The following is a 21,096-nucleotide window of genomic DNA, read 5'->3' on the forward strand; positions in this document are numbered from 1 at the left end:
CAAGAGAAGAAAAATTCAGAGAATGTGTCGTCTCCACCAGAGCTACTGGATACGGACAAAAACAGTATGTCAGGAAGGGAATTCAGGCTAACAATTAACCAGGCAATGGCTAGGTTGGAGAAAACCATTAATCACAACATGGAATTGATTAAGGCAGAAGTGAAAGCCACCAGGGATGATGTTAACAATGCTATCAATGAGTTCCAATCTAATCTAAATTCTCTAATAGCTGGGGTAACTGAGGCAGAAGATAGAATTAGTGATCTGGAGGACAAACTGATAGAGAAAAAGGATCAGGAGGAGGCCTAGAACAAACAGTTCAGGAGCCATGAAAACAGACTTAGGGAAATAAATGACACCGTGAAACATCCCAACATCAGAATTATTGGAATCCCTGAGGGGGAGGAGAAAGAAAGAAACTAGAGGATATCGTTGAACAAATTCTCCATGAAAATTTTCCCAGTCTGAGGAATGGAACCAGCGTTCGTGTCCTAGAGACAGAAAGGTCCCCTACCAAGGTTGTGGAATCTATAAAGACCTCCAGACACCTGATTTTGAAACTGATGAATCATAATTTTAGACAGGAGCTCTTGAAAGCAGCTAGGGGGAAGAGATACCTTCCACACAGAGTAACTCCCATCAGAATAACGCAGACCTGTCCACAGAAACTTGGCAAGCCAGAAAGGGCTGGCAAGATGTATTCAGGGCACTAAATGAAAAGAACATGAAGCCAAGAATACTTTATCCAGCTAGACTGATATTCAATATGGATGGAGAGAAAAAAAGCTTCCAAGACCAGCAAAGTGTAAAAGAGTATGTGACCACTTTTTTATTTAAACTTTATTTTATTTTTTCAGTGTTCCAAGATGCAATTTTTAAAACACAGTGCTTTTATTTAAATGCAAGTTAGTTAACATACAGGTAATATTAGTTTCAGGTGTACAACAGAGTGGTTCAACATTTCCATAATAAAATTTTTTAGTTTATTTTTTTTCAGTGTTCCAAGATTCATTGATTATGCACCACACCCAGCTCTCCACGCAGTAATGCCCTCCTTAATACCCAACACTACACTCTCCCAATGTCCCCTCCCCCGCCCCTCCAAAACCCTCAGGTTGTTTCCCAGAGCCCACAGTTTCTCACGGTTTGTCTCCCCCTCCGATACCCCCAAATCACTTCTCCCATCCAACGTGCATTCCCACCAACAGTTTAAGAGAGTTCTCCTTTCCCACAACCTCTCCAACACTTGTTGTTTAGTGTCTTGCTAATTTTGGTCATTCTAACTGGTTTAAGGTGGTATCTCAATGTGATTTTGATTTGAATCTCCCTGAAGGCTAGTGATGATAAACATTTTTTTAATATTTTTATTAAATTTTTTTATTTATTTTCAGCGTAACAGTATTCATTGTTTTTTCACCACACCCAGTGCTCCATGCAATCTGTGCCCTCCCTAATACCCACCACCTGGTTCCCCCAACCTCCCACCCCCCGCCCCTTCAAAACCCTCAGGTTGTTTTTCAGAACCATGAGAGACTATGGACTCTGATAAACATTTTTTAATGTGTGTGTTAACCATTTGTATATCTTCATTGGAGAAATGTGTGTTCATGTCTTCTGCCCATTTTTTGACATGATTATCTGTTTTGGGATTGTTGCATTTGAGGAGTTCCTTATAGATCTTGGCTATCAGCCCTTTGTTTGTAGTGTCATTTGCAAATGTCTTCTCCCATTGCGTGGGTGGCTCTTTGTTTTGTTGACTGTTTCCATTGCTGTGCAGAAGCTTTTGATCTTCATGAAATCCCAAAAGTTCATTTTCACTTTTATTTAACCCAAAAGGCACCACCCCCAAACTCCTAGAGCTCATACAGCAATTCAGTAATGTGGCAGGATACAAAATCAATGTACAGACATCAGTTCCTTTCTTATACACTAACAATGAAAACACAGAAAAGGAAATTAGAGAATTGATTCCATTTACTATAGCACCAAGAACGATAAGACACCTGGGAATAAACCTGACCAAAGATGTAAAGGATCTTTACTCAAGGAATTACAGAACACTCATGAAAGAAATTGAAGAAGACACAAGATGGGAGACCTTTCCATGCTCATGGATTGGAAGAATAAATATTGTTAAAATGTCTATACTGTCTAAAGCAATCTATATTTTCAGTGCAATCCCAATCAAAATTTCACCAGCATTTTTCAAAGTGCTGGAACAAACAATCCTAAAATTTGTACGGAACCAGAAAAGACCTTGAATTTCTAAGGAAATGTTGAAAAAGAAAAACAAAACTGGGGGCATCGCGTTGCCTGATTTCAAGCTTTACTGCAAAGCTGTGATCACCAAGACAGCATGGTACTGGCATAAAAACAGACACATAGACCAGTGGAACAGAGTAGAGAGTCCAGATATGGACCTGCAACTCTATGATCAACTAATCTTCGACAAAGCAGGAAAAAATATCCAGTGGAAAAAGACAGTTTCTTCAGTAAATGGTACTGGGAAATTGGACAACTATGTATAGAAGAATGAAGCTTGAGCATTCGCTTACATCATACACAAAGATAAACTTAAAATGGATGAAGGACCTCAACGTGAGGCAGGAATCTATCAAAATCCTAGAAGAGAACATAGGCAATAACCTCTTCGACATCAGCCCCAGCAACTTCTTTCAAGACATGTCTCCAAAGGAAAGAAACAAAAGCATAAATGAACTTTTGGGACTTCATCAAGATCAAAAGCTTCTGCACAGCAAAGGAAATAGTCAACAAACAAAGAGGCCACCCACGGAATGGGTGAAGACATTCACAAATGACATTAAAAAATTTAAAAAAAAAAGAAAGAACAACTGTTGGCAATGATTTGGTGAAGAAGAAACTGTCTGCACTGTTGGTGGGAATGCAAACAGGTGAAGCCAATATGGAAAACAGTATGGAGGTTCCTCAAAAGTTAAAAATAGAACTACTTTATGATCCAGTAAACACACTTCTGGGTGGGTAACTACCCCCAAAATTCAAAAAAAACTAATTCAAATGATTACATTTTTATAGCAGCATTATTTGCAGTAGCTAAGCCATAGAAGAAAACCAAGAATCCATTAACAGATGAATGGTTAAAGAAGATGTCATATGGGGGGAGACAAGATGGCTGGGAAGTAGGAGAAGGCGCCTTTTAAACCTGTACCCTAAAGTGAGCTGATTACCTACCAAAGAACTCCGATCACCCATGAAATCAGCCTGAGATCAGAATTATACACGTCTGGATCTCTACGGGGGCCAGAAAACACAAGTGGGCAGGTAAAGCGGAGTGGGAACGTCAGACTGATATTGGAAGATAAACAAAACGGGGAGGGAGCCACCAGAGGCGACCAGCTGGAAAATAATACCCCAATACGAGAGTGCCCTGCGTGTGGGGACCAGCATTAACTTGGAGTCTGGTTGAAAGCACTCAAAAGAGCAAAGAATCACGGGGGGAAATTGTGGGAATCAGGGCGGCTAGGGATAGGGGATTAAGTCCCCAGACCCAGGACAGCCTCCCCTGGCGCTGAGCCAGAGAGAGTGCTGCGGAGAAACCAGGTCTTGGTCCATGAGCCAACAGCGCCCCCGAGAACGAGTGGAGTCCGGCTCCCGTGAGGGGCTGGGAGCCACACCAGAAGGCAGAACTCACACCTTGCCAGAGATGCGCATGCGCCCCACCCCACCCCACCCCCCCAGAGAGGTGTACGAATGCCCAGCCTGATGTTCTGGGACCAACACCGCGATAGAGCGGGAGACTCCCGCGCTCCACACCCTCCCCTGGGAGAGGTGCGCGCAAGCCTGGCGCTCTTAGCCCCAGCCAGCGGGAAAATCTCAGTGTGTGATCACTGTTTGGAACCTCTCTGGCGGTCTGGAGCTGCCCAGACAGCCGCCGCTGCCATGGTTTTGCATACAAGCAGGAGATCCTGCGTCCCCAGGGACCGCGACTCAGAACCTGCTCTGCCAGCGGCCCAGCGGCTGCAGCACCTGCAAGGGAGCAGACTGAGGCTTTTCTCTGAGAGGGAGGTCGGGGTGCAGTTTGCTTTCCTCTAAACCTCCAAAAACCATCAAAAGCTGTCAAGGCGAGAGAAAAGAAGTGAACAAACATAAAAACCTCCAGAGAACAAAAGCCTGAAAAAACTGTTTTCCTCAGAGCCCACCCCCTTGAGGGGGGCTGGAGGACTTAACTCAGGGAACATCATTGACTGAAAACCCACGTGGCAGGCCCCTCCCCCAGAAAACAAATCAGGAAAGAAAAAAAAAAAAGACTACAAGAGAACAACCACCACTACTTCATAGATACAACTTTTATTTTTAACTCATTCCCACTATGCTGGTTCATTTTCTTTTTCTTTTTTTATATAGATAACTTTTTAACCTATTTACCATCACAGTGAGATGTCCAGTACATAAAATTCCATAACAAACTTCTAACCTGAATTTTCTGATAAATACACATGTGTTTTTCTTTTGCTTTTCTATTTTTTTTAATATTTTAAAAAAATTTTAGTTTAGTTTAGTCCAGTTTATTCCTTTTTTATTTTTATTTTCTAATATTCATATAGAGTTAAACTTCAAGGTAACCCCCTTTCTCCAATCAATGCTACCCCTATAGGTAATACAATTTTTAATCCCCCTTTACCTTAGGAAAGTTGAGTCCTTTAACAAAGATATCAAGATACATCCAAGAAGAATCAAAATAACCTTCCTCGCCCACACTGAGAATCTATAACCATGCTCCCATCTTTTTCTTCTGCCAGTGTGTCTGTGTATTCATGTTTGTCCTGATAGTATATAAATATTATACTTGGGGTTCTTTTTGATGAGGTTCTTACTTTTTTTGCTTATATATATATATATATATATATATATATATATATATATATATATTTTCTCTCGTCATATACCTTTATCAGTCTTTTTGTTGGGCTGTTTTTGTTTGTATACGTCATGAATCTTACCCTGGGGCCCATTTAGGCTGAAACTTCTCTTTTATCTTCCCTTTTTTTCATGTCTCTCTCTCTCTCTCTTTTCTTTCTCTTTTCTTTTTGATCTCATTTGGGTGGGGAATCCTGAGTGCTCAGAAGCGTTCCAGGGTGCATCTTGACTGCACCACGGTTGCCACATCCAGCTACATCTGTCCAGTCATCTCTCACCAAAATGACTAGGAGGAGGAAGCCCCAACAGAAGAAAAATAGAGAGGATGGGCCTTCTGCAACAGAGCCAATGGCTATCAACATAGACAATATGTCAGAAAGAGAATTCAGGCTAACAATTATCCAGGCAATAGCTAGGTTTGAGAAAGCCATGGATGACCAAACGGAATTGATTAAGGCAGAATTGAAAGCCACCAGGAATGATGTTCATAATGTTAGGGCAGAGCTGAAGGCCACCGGGGATGAGGTTCACAATGCTCTCAATGAGTTCCAATCTCATCTAAATTCTCTAAAAGCTAGAGTAACTGAGACAGAAGATAGAATTAGAGATCTGGAGGACGAACAGATAGAGAGAAAGGATCAGGAGGAAGCCTGGAACAAACAGCTTAGAAGCCACGAAAACAGAATCAGGGAAATAAATGATGCCATGAAACGTTCCAACGTCAGAATCATTGGAATCCCTGAAGGGGAGGAGAAAGAAAGAAGTCTAAAAGATAAGTGGAACAAGTTCTTCATGAAAATTTTCCCAATCACACAAATAGAACCAGTGTTCATGTACTAGAAGCAGAAAGGTCTCCCCCCAAGATTATAAATTCAAAAAAAAATCCAGGCACCTCAGAGTAAAATTGAGGAACCATAATTGTAGATACAATCTCTTGAAAGCCGCTAGGACAAAGAAGCTCCTTACATACAGAGGAAAGCCCATCAGAATAACGTCAGACCTGTCCACAGAGACCTGGCAAGCCAGAAAGGGCTGGCAAGATATATTCAGGGCACTAAATGAGAAGAACATGCAGCCAAGAATACTTTATCCAGCAAGACTGACATTCAAAATGGATGGAGAGATAAAGAGTTTCCAAGATCGGCAAGGCTTAAAAGACTATGCAACCACCAAGCCGACACTGCAGGAAATATTAAGGGGGGTTCTATAAAAGAGGAAAAACCCTAAGAATAGCATTGAACAGAAATATAGAGACAATCGACAGAAAGAAAGACTTCAAAGATAACACAATGTCAATAAAAACGTATCTCTCGATAATCACTCTCAATGTGAATGGCGTAAATGCGCCCATAAAACGACACAGGGTTGCAGATTGCATAAAACGACAGGACCCATCCATATGTTGTCTACAAGAGACCCATTTTGAACCTAAAGATACACCCAGACTGAAAGTGAAGGGATGGAGAAGCATCTTTCATGCCAATGGGCCTCAAAAGAAGGTCAGGGTAGCGATTCTCATATCACATAAATTAGATTTTAAACTAAAGATGGTAGTCAGAGATACAGAAGGACACTACATAATTCTTAAAGGGACTATCCACCAAGATGATCTAACAATTGTAAATATCTACGCCCCCAATATGGGAGCAGCCAATTACATAAGAAAACTGTTAATCAAGATAAAGAGTCATATTGATATGAATACATTAATAGTAGGAGATCTTAACACGCCTCTCTCAGAAATAGATCATCAAAGCAGGAAATCAATAAAGAAATAAGAGCATTGAACGACACATTGGACCAGATGGACCTCATAGATATATACAGAACATTCCACCCTAAAACAACAGAATATTCATTCTTCTCAAGTGCACATGGAACCTTCTCCAGAATAGACCACATACTGGGTCACAAATCAGGGCTCAACCAATACCAAAAGACTGAGATGATTCCCTGCATATTCTCAGATCACAATGCTTTGAAACTGGAGCTCAATCACAAGGAAAAGTTCAGAAGGAACTCAAACACCTGGAAGCTAAAGACCACCTTGCTTAAGAATGCTTGGATCAACCAGGAGATCAAAGAAGAACTTCAACAATTCATGGAAATGAATGAGAATGAAGACACTTCACTCCAAACCTATGGGATACAGCAAAGGCGGTCCTAAGGGGGAAATACATAGCCATCCAAACCTCTCTCAAAAAAATTGAAAAGTCCAGAGTATACCAGCTGTCTCTACACCTTAAAGAACTGGAGAATCAACAACAGGACCCGACCAGAGCCCAGGACCCGACGGATTCCCTGGCGAATTCTACCAAACTTTCAAAGAAGAAATAACACCTATTCTCCTGAAACTGTTTCAAAAATTTGAAGCAGAAGGAAAACTTCCAGACTCTTTTTATGAAGCCAGCATTACCTTGATCCCCAAAGCAAACAAAGACCCTACCAAAAAGGAGAATTACAGACCAATATCACTGATGAATATGGATGCCAAGATTCTCAACAAGATCCTAGCAAACAGGATCGAACAGCACATTAAAAAGATTATCCACCATGACCAGGATTAATCCCTAGGCTACAAGGATGGTTCAACATTCGCAAATCAATCAATGTGATAGAACAAATCAATAAGAGAAGAGAGAAGAACCACATGGTCCTCTCATGATGCAGAAAAAGCATTTGACAAAATCCAGTACCCGTTCCTGACTAAAACGCTTCAAAGTGTAGGGATAGAGGGAACATTCCTGAACTTCATCAAATCTATCTATGAAAGACCCACAGCAAATATCATCCTCAATGGGAAAAAGCTCGCACAGCCTTCCCGTTGAGATCAGGAACACGACAAGGATGCCCACTCTCACCACTCTTGTTCAACATAGTATTAGAAGTCCTAGCAACAGCAATCAGACAACAAAGAGAAATAAAAGGTATCCAAATTGGCGAGGAAGAAGTCAAACTCTCTCTCTTCGCAGATGACATGATTCTTTATATGGAAAACCCGAAAGACTCCACCTCCAAACTACTAGAACTCATACAGCAATTCAGTAATGTAGCAGGATATAAAGTCAATGTCCAGAAATCAGTGGCTTTCTTATACACTAACAATGAAAATACAGAAAGGGACATTAGAGAATCGATTCCATTTACTATAGCACAAAGAACCATAAGATACCTCGGAATAAACCTAACCAAAGAGGTTAAAGATCTGTACTCGAGGAACTACAGAACACTCCTAAAAGAAATTGAAGAAGACACAAAAAGATGGAAGACCATTCCATGCTCTTGGATCGGAAGAATAAACATCGTTAAAATGTCTATACTGCCCAGAGCAATCTATACTTTTAATGCCATTCCGATCAAAATTCCACCAGTATTTTTCAAAGAGCTGGAGCAAATAATCCTAAAATTTGTATGGAATCAGAAGAGACCCCAAATTGCTAAGGAAATGTTGAAAAACAAAAATAAAACTGGCGGCATCACGTTACCTGATTTCAAGCTTTACTACAAATCTGTGATCACCAAGACGGCATGGTACTGGCATAAAAACAGACACATAGACCAGTGGAACAGAGTAGAGAGCCCAGATATGGACCCTCAACTCTATGGTCAAATAATCTTCGACAAAACAAGAAAAAATATCCAGTGGAAAAAAGACAGTCTCTTCAATAAATGGTGCTGGGAAAATTGGGCAGCTATATGTAGAAGAATGAAACTCGACCAGTCTCTTACACCGTACACAAAGATAAACTCGAAATGGATAAAAGACCTCAACGTGAGACAGGAATCCATCAGAATCCTCGAGGAGAACATAGGGAGTAACCTCTTTGATGTCAGCCACAGCAACTTCTTTCAAGATATGTCTCCAAAGGCGAAGGAAACAAAAGCGAAAATGAACTTTTGGGACTTCATCAAGATCAAAAGCTTCTGCACAGCAAAGGAAACAGTCAACAAAACAAAGAGGCCACCCACGTAATGGGAGAAGATATTTGCAAATGACAGTACAGACAAAAGGTTGATATCCAGGATCTATAAAGAACTCCTCAAACTCAACACACACAAAACAGACAATCATATTAAAAAATGGGCGGAAGATATGAACAGACACTTCTCCAATGAAGACATACAAATGGCTACCAGACACATGAAAAAATGTTCATCATCACTAGCCATCAGGGAGATTCAAATCAAAACCACATTGAGATACCACCTTACACCAGTTAGAATGGCCAAAATTAGCAAGACAGGAAACAACGTGTGTTGGAGAGGATGTGGAGAAAGGGGAACCCTCTTCCACTGTTGGTGGGAATGCAAACTGGTGCAGCCACTTTGGAAAACAGTGTGGAGATTCCTCAGGAAATTAAAAATAGATCTTCCCTATGACCCTGCAATTGCACTACTGGGTATTTACCCCAAAGATACAGATGTAGTGAAAAGAAGGGCCATCTGTACCCCAATGTTTATAGCAGCAATGGCCACGGTCGCCAAACTGTGGAAAGAACCAATATGCCCTTCGACGGATGAATGGATAAGGAAGATGTGGTCCATATACACTATGGAGTATTATGCCTCCATCAGAAAGGACGAATACCCAACTTTTGTAGCCACATGGACGGGACTGGAAGAGATTATGCTGGGTGAAATAAGTCAAACAGAGAGAGTCAATGATCATATGGTTTTGCTTATTTGTGGAGCATAACAAATAATATAGAGGACAAGGGTAGATGGAGAGGAGAAGGGAGTTGAGGGAAATTGGAAGGGGAGGCGAAACATGAGAGACTATGGACTCTGAAAAACAACCTGAGGGTTTTGAAGGGGCGGGGGTGGGAAGTTGGGGGAACTAGGTGGTGGGTATTAGGGAGGGCACAGATTGCATGGAACACTGGGTGTGGTGAAAAAACAATGAATACTGTTACGCTGAAAATAAATAAAAAATTTAATTTAAAAAATGAAGATGTCATATAATTACACATATAATAGAATATTACTCAGCCATAAAAAAGAATGAAATCTTCCCATTTGCCTTGCATGGACAGAGCTACAGAATGTAATGCTAAGTGAAAGAGGTCACTCATAGAAAATCAAATACCATATGATTTCACTCATATGAAGAACTTAAGAAACAAAACAAATGAGCAAAGGAAAAAGAGAGAGAAAAACAAACCAGAAACAGATTCTTTACTCTAGAGAACAAACTGATGGTTACCAGAGGGGAAATGGGGGGCATGGGTGAAGTAGGTGAAGGGAATTATGAGGTGCACTTCCCCTTACCAACACGGGGTGATCTAAGGAGATACTGAATCACTATATTGTACACCTGAAACTAACATTACACTGTATGTTAACTACACCAGAATCAAAACTTAAAATAATTTAAAAAATAAAATTAATGGTGGAATAAAAAGGCAATGGACACACATAATATTGCTCCAAAGAAGATATGGAATTGATATTTAACACTAAAATGATGTGCAACATCATTAATTATTAGGGCAACGTAAACCAAAACCATAATATAATACCACGTCACATGCGCAAGGAGACACTTCTCCAAAGAAGATAAGGAAGAGATCACAACTAACACCAAGGACGTAGAGACAATCATCAGAAGTTATTATCAACAGTTACATGCCTATAAGTTAAGCAACCTAGATGAAATGGATACATTCCTGGAAAACTATAAACTCCCAAAATTGAACCAGGAAGAAATGGACAACTTGAATAGACCCATATCTAGTAATGAGATTGAAGCAGTGATCAAAAACCTCCCAAGAAACAAGAGCCCAGGACCAGATGGATTCCCAGGGAATTCTACCAAACTTTCAAAGAAGAAATAACTCCTATTCTCCTGAAGCTGTTTCAAAAAATTGAAGTAGAAGGAAAACTTCCAGACTCTTTTTATGAAGACAGCATTACCCTGATCCCCAAACCAAACAAAGACCCCACGAAAACGGCGACTTTCAGACCAATATCACTGATGAATATGGATGCTAAGATTCTCAACAAGATCCTAGCCAACAGGATCCAACAGCATATTAAAAAGATTATCCACCATGACCAGGTGGGATTCATCCCTGGGTTACAACGATGGTTCAACATTCGCAAATCAATCAATGTGATAGAACAAATCAATAAGAGAAGAGAGAAGAACCACATGGTCCTCTCAATTGATGCAGAAAAAGCATTTGACAAAATCCAGCATCCGTTCCTGATTAAAACGCTTCAGAGTATAGGGATAGAGGGAACATTCCTGAACTTCATAAAACCTATCTATGAAAGACCCACATAAATATCATCCTCAATGGGAAAAAGCTCACAGCCTTCCCGTTGAGATCAGGAACACGACAAGGATGCCCACTCTCACCACTATTGTTCAACATAGTATTAGAAGTCCTAGCAACAGCAATCAGACAACAAAGAGAAATAAAAGCTATTCAAATTGGCAATGAAGAAGGCAAACAATCTCTCTTCACAGATGACATGATTCTTTATATGGAAAACCCAAAAGATTCCACCCCAAACTACTAGAACTCATACAGCAATTCAGTAATGTGGCAGGATACAAAGTCAATGTACAGAAATCAGTTGCTTTGTTATACACTAAAAATGAAACTAAGAAAGGCAAATTAGAGAATCGATTCCATTTACTATAGCACCAAAAACCATAAGAAACCTGGGAATAAACCTAACCAAAGAAGTAAAGGATCTGTACTTGAGGAACTACTGAACACTCATGAAAGAAATTGAAGAAGACACAAAAAGAAGGAAGACCATTCCATACTCTTGGATCGGAAGAATAAACATTGTTAAAATGTCTATACTGCCTAGAGCAATCAATACCTTTAATGCCATTCCAATCAAAATTCCACCGGTATTTTTCAAAGAGCTGGAGCAAATAATCCTAAAATTTGTACGGAGTCAGAAGAGACTCTGAATTGCTAAGGAAATGTTGAAAAAGAAAAACAAAACTGGGAGCATCACGTTGCCTGATTTCAAGCTTTACTACAAAGCTGTGATCACCAAGACAGCATGGTACTGGCATAAAAACAGACACATAGACCAGTGGAATAGAATAGAGAGCCCAGATATGGACCCTCAACTCTACGGTCAAATAATCTTCAACAAAGCAGGAAAAAATATACAGTGGATAAAAGACAGTCTCTTCAATAAATGGTGCTGGGAAAATTGGACAGCTATATGTAGAAGAATGAAACTCGACCATTCTCTTACACTGTACACAAAGATAACCTAGAAGTGGATAAAAGACCTCAACGTGAGACAGGAATCCATCAGAATCCTAGAGGAGAACATAGACAGTAAACTCTTTGATATCAACCACAGCAACTTATTTCAAGATATGTCTCCAAAGGCAAAGGAAACAAAAGCAAAAATGAGCTTTTGGGACTTCATCAAGATAAAAAGCTTCTGCACAGCAAAAGAAACAGTCAACAAAACAAAGAGGCAACCCACGGAATGGGAGAAGATATTTGCAAATGACAGCAGAGACAAAATGTTGATTTCCAGGATCTATAAAGAACTTCTCAAACTCAACACACTCAAAACAAATAATCATATCAAAAAATGGGCAGAAGACATGAACAGACACTTCTCCAATGAAGACATACAAATGGCTATCAGACACATGAAAAAATGTTCATCATCACTAACCATCAGGGACTTTCAAATTAAAACCACATTGAGATACCACCTTACACCAGTTAGAATGGCCAAAATTAGCAAGACAGGAAACAACGTGTGTTGGAGAGGATGTAGACAAAGGGGAACCCTCTTACACTGTTGGTGACAATGTAAGTTGGTGCAGCCACTTTGGAAAACAGTGTGGAGATTCCTTCAGAAATTAAAAATAGAGCTAACCTATGACCCTGCAATTGCACTCCTGGGTATTTACCCTAAAGATACAGATGTGTTGAAAAGAAGGACCATCTGTACCCCCAATGTTTAAAGCAGCAATGGCCACGGTCGCCAAACTGTGGAAAGAACCAAGATGCCCTTCAACAGACAAATGGATAAGGAAGAAGTGCTCCATAAACACTATGGCTTATTATGCCTCCATCAGAAAGGACGAATACCCAACTTTTGTATCAACATGGACAGGACTGGAAGAGATTATGCTGAGTGGAATAAGTCAAACAGAGAGAGTCAATGATCATACGGTTTCACTTATTTATGGAGCATAAAAATAACATGGAGGACATGGGGAGATGGAGAGAAGAACGGAGTTGAGGGAAATCGGAGGGGGAGATGAAGCATAAGAGACTATGGACTCTGAAAAACATTCTGACGGTTTTGCAGGGGCAGGGGTGGGAGGTTGGGGGAGCCAGGTGGTGGGTATTATGGAAGACACGTATTGCATGGAGCACTGGGTGTGGTGCATAAACAATAAATTCTGTTATGATGAAAAGAAATTTTTTTAAAAAAAGATATAGGAATCAATACTTAATACATGAAAGATGGGTAACATGAATATCTTTAGGGAAATGCAAACCAAAGCCGTAACGTAACACCAATTCACATACACTAGGATGGCTATTTTCTTTTTTTTTTTAAGATTTTATTTATTTATTTGAGAGACAGACAGTGAGAGAGAGCATGAGCGAGGAGAAGGTGAGAGGGAGAAGCAGACTCCCCTTGGAATTGTGAGCCCGATGCGGGACTCGATCCCAGGACTCCGGGATCATGACCTGAGCCGAAGGCAGTCGCTTAACCACTGAGCCACCCAGGCACCCTAGGATGGATACTTTCAAAGCTAAAACAGAAAATAAGAGTCGGTGAGGACGTGGGGAAATTGGAACCCAGTGATGTTTTGCTGAGGAGAATTTTTAAAGTGGCACGGCTTCTGTGGGAAACTCTGTGCCAGTTCCTCAAAAACTGAAACATGGAATTATCATACGATCCAGTAGTTTCACCAGTGGGTATATGCCTACTAATATGCCCCCTAAGAATTTGTAGCAGTGACTAGAACAGATATTTGGACACCACGTGTCATAAAGCTTTATTTCCAGTAGCCAAAATGTGGACACGACCCCAATCTCCATCAACAAAATCACAGATGAATAAAGCGTGGAGACCACAGACAGTGGAATATCATTTGTCATTCATTCTATTCTGTAAAAAGAATAGAATTCTGGCACAGGCTGAGACATGGGTGAACCTCACCAACATTATGCTAAGTGAAAGCAGCCAAACACAAAAGGACAAATAGTATACAGTTCCACCTATATGAGGCACCTACAGGACCCACTTTTAGAGAGAGAAGGTAAGATGGTGGGAGCCAGGGGCTGGTCAGAGGGGCAGTGGAGAGTTCGTGTTCCATGGGAACAAAAGGTTCAGTTTGAGATGATGAGAAAGTTCTGGAGATGGATAGGGGCTGTGGTTGCTCAATAGGGAGAAAGTCTTTGATGCCACATAACTGAATGCTTCAAAATGTTCAAAATAATAAATTTCATATATATTTTACCATGACAAAAAAGGGATGAAAAAGTTGGCATACTCTAAGAATGTTAATGCCATAAATAGCTTTATATGATGTAGAAAACAAGGGTGTTGTGATGTGATAAACCTATGTTATGTGATTCAACACCTCAATCCCAAAGTATACCCAAAATAAGGGTTCAGAGGTCATAAAATAAGGTCATTGAGAAATAACTTGGTGAGGCTGTAATGGCCTCCTTGACAAAGCTCTACAGAACTTCTCCCCTGTAGGATAGTTGTCATGAACATGCTCAAATTGAAATGGATTAGCCCTGTGGTCAGCCCATCCTGAACTGGGGGATGTCAACAGAAAATGTCAACAGCCCACAACCATCTGAGGTTTGATATTCATCGTTCATGTAAGAATTCATCATTCTCATCTAAATTGTGAGAGCCACAGGGATTTCTCAAAATGGAAAATTATTCATGGTGTCTCCATAAAACAAAAATGATGGGCAGCTTACTAAGGGCTCATCCAATTTGTGTAACTAAGGAAAACAAAACAAAACAAAAATCCCTCCAAAAATCATGAAGAAAAGAGTGACCGTATCACTGCACTGATAGGTCATAATCTCTATTTCACTCTCAGACCTGAGATCAATCACTGACCCAGATCTTCAATTGATGGAACCAGTTTCCCCTGAGTGAAGATTGTAAAACAGCAATAAATGCAATTCTTTTTCCTCCAAACCGAGCCCAAAGATGCTAAGGTGATGTTGCTGGCCAGGTTACTATGGCCCATTAGGACTGTGATTGGAACTAAAATTGGTAGCTTAAAATTGGGCAAGATAAGGGGCACCTGGATGGCACAGTCCGATAGGCAACTGACTCTTGATTTTGGCCTAGGTCATCATCTGAGGGTGGTGACATCAAGCTCTGCAAATGGCTCCACATTCAACATGGAGTCTGGTTGAGATTCTCTCCCTCTCCCTCTGCCCTCCCAACTCATGCTATTTCTATCTCTCTCTGAAATAAATAAATGAATAAATCTTTTAAGAAAACTTAAAAAAATATAGACCACAACCAGACTCTTAAAAACAGAGAACAAACTAAGGGTTGCTGGAGAGGATATGTGGGGTGCGGGGGGGGTGGATGCACTAAATGGGTGATTGGGATTGACGAGGGCATTTGTTGTGATGAGCACTGGACGTTGTAAGTAAGTGATAAATTATTGAATTCTATTCCTGAACCTAATATTACACTATCTGTTAACTAACTGGATTTTTTTTTAAACTTTAAACTGAAAAAATAATAAACATATAGTTGATTGTTATGTATGAAAAAATTAAAGACTGAAAAGTTTAGAAAGATAAACTGTAGATCATCTTTCCACGAACCAATACAAAAATCATGATCTGGGTCATCTAGGGTCTTGAGCCCTGTTACTCACATCTTTATCTTGAAACAAAGGATCCTTCTATGCAGAGCATTTCTTTCTGCTCAAGAGCTTTCTGAGCGCCAGCTTTATGTCTCTGTTCCTCAGACCATAGATGAAGGGGTTCACCATGGGTGTGACCACTGTGTACATCACTGAAGCTATGGCAGTTGTTCTAGAGTTTTCAGAAGCTGCAGAACTAAAATACACCCCAAAGCCTGTACCAAAGAATAAAGAGACAACCAAGAGGTGAGACCCACACGTGGAAAATGCTTTATACTTGCCCCCAGAAGACGGAATTTTCAAAATAGAGGCTACAATTCTAGAGTAAGAGAAAAGGATACCAATGAGTGGAATAAAACCCCGAATTCCACTTGTAACATAAATGGCCAGGTTATTGAAGAAGGTGTCAGAACAAGCAAGGTGGATCACCTGATTAAGTTCACAAAAAAAGTGAGGGATTTCTAACTGCGTACAAAAGGACAATTGCAAAACGAGTAAGTCATGTAATAGAGAGTCCAGAACACTCAACACCCAGCATGCCAGAAGCAGGCTGCCACAGAACATGGGGTTCATGATAACCATGTAGTGCAGTGGGTGACAGATGGCCGCAAACCGGTCATAGGCCATCACCGTCAAGAGAAAGTTATCTACTCCCACAAAAACCATGAAAAAGTATATCTGGCTGAGGCAGCCTGCATAGGTGATCACTTTGCTCTGTGTCTGGAGGTTCAGCAGCATCTTGGGGATGGTGGTGGAGATGAAACAGATGTCTACAAAGGACAGGTTGGAGAGGAAGAAGTACATGGGTGTGTGGAGGCGGGAGTCTGTGACAATGGCCAAGATGATGAGCAGGTTCCCACTGAAGGTGAGCAGGTACATGGACAGGAACTGCCACAGGAGCAGTGGCTGCAGTTCTCCCTCCTCTGAAAGTCCCAGGAGGATAAATTCTGAAACAGCAGTTTGATTCCTTTGTTCCATGTAACTGCTGAAAACAGCTGGAGCAGAGACAAGAGCAAAATATAGTCACAAACAGTGTGCACAGAATTAAAAGAAATGCTGTGATTGGGGTTCCTGGGGGCTCAGTCGGTTCAGCAACCAACTCTTGATTTCAGCTCAGGTCACGATCTCCTGGTGGTGAGTTCAAGCCCCACACTGGACTCTGCTGGGAGCAGAGGCTATGTCAGATTCTCTTCCTCCCCCTCTCCTCCTCTGCCCATTTTTGTTCTCTCTCTCTCTCCACCACCTCTCTCTCTCTCTCTCTCTCTCTCTCTCTCATCTATCTCATCTATCTCGTCTATCTCTATCTCTCATCTATCTCTCAGGATAGATGAGAGAAAGAGAGAGAGAGAGAGAGATGCTGAGATTTGTCTGGTGAAATTTTTGTTTTCAAATTGCTTCACTCATTAATTCTCATACATTACCTATCCTTCTAGAACAATTCGCTAAAAATTTCAAGGACCTCCAAAGCTCCATGTTTTCCATGTTACTTGAAAAACTTGCAGTCCCGAATTGAAACATTTACCCAAAGAAGTGCTGTCCTCTATAAATTTCCTGAGATGTTTTTTGTTCACTTAACAAATATTTTAACCAATTATCTTGTGGCAAGCACTGTTGAAAGCATTATAAATTAGTGATGTGTGTTTGACCTTAACAAGATTGAGTCTGATATGTGTGTTTCAGAGGGAGCAATAAAATATTAATGAGTGAGCAAATGACATTTCAAGTGGTGGTTTTCACTAATAAGTAAAATAATGCAAGACAAGGTAGTGCTATACTGAAGAGAAAACTTTCCGTTGTATCTTCTCTGATAAGGGGATTTTGAGCAGGAAAGCTGAGAATAGTGGATTCTTGAACCACGCACATAATTTTGAGAAAAACACATAAGACAGAGAAAGAGCCTGTGTGAACAGCCTTAGACAAGAGCTCACGGAAACCGTAGGACAACATCAAAGAGAAAGCTGTGAGCAGAGTAGGTAACACAACAAGAACAGGTGCTCGATGTAGGAGAACAGAGAGAGGATGTCAAAGTCTCCTACTTCTTTGGAAACATTCTAAGGCAATGGACACTCTCATTCTATGTGTGTGTGTGTGTGTGTGTGTGTGTGTGTACATATATATGTACCTCTATATGTGTGTATATATGTGTATATATGTATATGTACATATATATAAATATAATTGTGCATATATCTATATATATGATGTCTACAACAGCACAAATTTTCTGTAATATATACAAATGGAACAAAATTCATTCCTCTATAATTCTTTCTCTTTCTCTCTCTATCCTCAGTCTATAGTTGGTCTACACTCTGCATTTTTTTATTGCCTAAGACAACTTCAGCTTGCTCTAAATGTTTAACCAGTGTGTACTATAATGATAACTTCTCTGCTCCCTACACACAGATACACACATAGATACACATAACTTTTTGAAAAAAAAAAAGATGTTCAAAGATAAAGAGTCAACTTTTTTGGATACTTCCACAGATTTCAATGCAACCTCACGATATCACATTTACTTATTTTTACATCTCTCACTTCGTTTACACAGTGAATACCTTGAGAGAAGAAACGTCTTATTTATGCCCACAATAAATGGTAGTGTTTACCATGTGATAAATACTGAAAAATGTTTGTTGAAAGACTACAATAACAAATGGCTGAATAATGATAAACAGTCACTCTCAAAAATGAAAGAACAAACAATGAAACAGAGGAAAGACTGTTGAAGAATGGAGTCTCTATGCTTAATCATTACTCCGGAGAAGACAGATCAGGAAGAGGTAGTTTAGTGTAGCCAGAGTTTCTCTCCAGAATCAAAGCCTTAACAGGCAGGCCTTAGCTTTATTAAACTCTCCTTAACTTATTGTCCCTGTCAATCCCCCAACAATATTCACCAACAAAAGGGGTCCTTCCCACCATACCACATGTCCCCAGCACTTGTGACTCACCCAGATGTTATCACAGAACAGCATGAGATCACCGACCCATTTTCTCCCATGGATGATTGGTGAGGTTGGAAGTTATGCCCCCAGGAAAGGAAGAGACATGGTCCCACTCATGAAGGCTTTGGAAGGCACAGTTATGTGTTTGTATCACCTGAGATTAGAAAAGATGAAGTCAGTGGGTGCAGCAGAGACATTTTCAATTTCTGTGGCTATAGAGGATGAATTCCCAGGAGTCTCATTAATGAAATATTCTTTTGTCTCACTTCCCATTGAAAGACTTGGTCAGAAACACAGAATGCAAACTAGTCCCAGTGTTGGTATTAGGACACCGCCTGGGCATTCCATGATTGTCTCTTATCCCATTAAACTCTTTGATCCCACAAGGAGGTCCTCTCCCTGTAGAGGGTCTCACTAAGCCAGAGTACCCCATAATGAATATGCAATTCTTTATTTGGAAGAGAGATTCCATGTTCCCTAAATCTCTTCTTTCTCCCATCTGGACCCTCTTCTGTTGTCTCATGATCACGGATTCCCCAGACCCCACAATGCTTTTCCTGTTCTGCACCTCATTCTCCTTCATTGTACACAGTGTCTGTTTAACATGGCTCGACCATTAGCCTCTTTGGGCATCTTGCAAACACTTGGACAGCAGGGATCGATACAGTAGGTACTAAGCTACATCCTGGGGATAAAGAAAAGTGTAAGACATGGCTCACAGTTAAAACAGGGCAAGAGACAGAACAACAAATGAGTGCACTAAGCTGAAGTGGCCCTGACACCTGACAAAGAGAACACCAACATGATCGACTCTTCCAGGGGAGATGAGTGAAGGCTTCCCAAACAAGCTTTTAATTGTTCTGAGTCTTGATGTCAGAGAAAGGGGTAAGAGCACTCCAAGAAGGGGTATCAGGGCAGTCAACGTGGCAGTTAGACTGTTAAGGTACAGTCAAGATATTTCCTGTACTTCACACTTGCTGACCAGTAATAAGGGGCTAAGGATGATCATTGAAACCTGCCCCTGGGCAGTGAGACAGCATTCAGATAGCAGAGATGCTTACATTTTGGCTACAGGCTGACATGTTTTTTTTTTTTTATGAAAATAGTTGAGTGTCAGTGCAGATTTCGTGATGGGATGTCCAGGATCGAGCGCACCCTGTGGAAAAGTCATCCTGTGACAATGTTATACGTACACTCTTGCTACTACAGTAGTCAAAGAAAACTGAAAAAGTATAGATTGAAAAATAGAGAATGAATGGACACTTTTACAAGTTAAAAAAAACAAACATAAAATAGTATGCAAGTTTGCCACATAGATGGAGCTAAAGGTATAGTGCTGAGTGAAATAAGTCAGTCTGAGGAAGACCAATACCATTTGATGTCAATCATATATGGAATTTAAGAAACAAAACACGCAAACAAACCAGGAAAAAAGAGCCAAAAAAACACAGACTCTTAAATACAGAAAAAAATTGGTGATTGCCAAAGGGGAGGTGGGTGAGGAGATGGGTGAGATAAATAACGGGGATTAAGACTACACTTATCCCCATGAACACCGAACAGTATACACAATTGTTGGATCATTATGTTGTGCACTTGAAGCTAATATAACAATGTATGTTATTATACTTTCATAAAAAAAATCCCAGGGAGAGGGGGAAACATGATTTTCAGAGATATCACATTATACTTTTAAATCAATCTGTTTTCAATAACAACAACACAAACAGAAACAGAAATCACTGGACTAGGAGAAAGTTCACATATATATATACTCTCATGTATATGATTGAATGATTTTTTTTTTGTTAGCCATTTTTTTTTAATTTTTTATTTATTTTCAGCGTAACATTATTCATTGTTTTTTCACCACACCCAGTGCTCCATGCAATCTGTGCCCTCCCTAATACCCACCACCTGGTTCCCCCACCCTCCCACCCCGCCCCTTCAAAACCCTCAGGTTGTTTTTCAGAGTCCATAGTCTCTCATGGTTCACCTCCCCTTCCAATTTCCCTCAACTCCCTTCTCCTCTCCATCTACCCTTGTCCTCTATATTATTTGTTATGCTCCACCAATAAGTGAAACCATATGATACTTGACTTTCTCTGTTTGACTTATTTCACTCAGCATAATCTCTTCCAATCCTGTCCATGTTGCTACAAAAGTTGGGTATTCGTCCTTTCTGATGGAGGCATAATACTCCATAGTGTATATGGACCACATCTTCCTTATCCATTCATCCGTTGAAGGGCATCTTGGTTCTTTCCACAGTTTGGCGACTGTGGCCATTGCTGCTATAAACATTGGGGTACAGATGGCCCTTCTTTTCACTACATCTGTATCTTTGGGGTAAATACCCAGCAGTGCAATTGCAGGGTCATAGGG

At 40.4% G+C, this 21,096-nt stretch overlaps 1 protein-coding gene across 1 annotated transcript; it reads right to left on the reverse strand.

Moving 5' to 3' along the window:
- Positions 1–15,802: 15,802 nt before the first annotated feature.
- LOC308352780 (olfactory receptor 7A10-like) lies at positions 15,803–16,741 on the reverse strand (the record flags this gene model as incomplete). The annotated part of the gene is made up of 1 exon (XM_080819150.1): positions 15,803–16,741. The coding sequence occupies one exon, from the start codon at positions 16,739–16,741 to the stop codon at positions 15,803–15,805; it is 939 nt and encodes a 312-aa protein (XP_080675276.1).
- Positions 16,742–21,096: the final 4,355 nt, after the last annotated feature.

Source organism: Martes martes (assembly GCF_963455335.1).
Source record: "Martes martes genome assembly, chromosome: 1".
Taxonomy (NCBI): Eukaryota; Metazoa; Chordata; class Mammalia; order Carnivora; family Mustelidae; genus Martes; species Martes martes.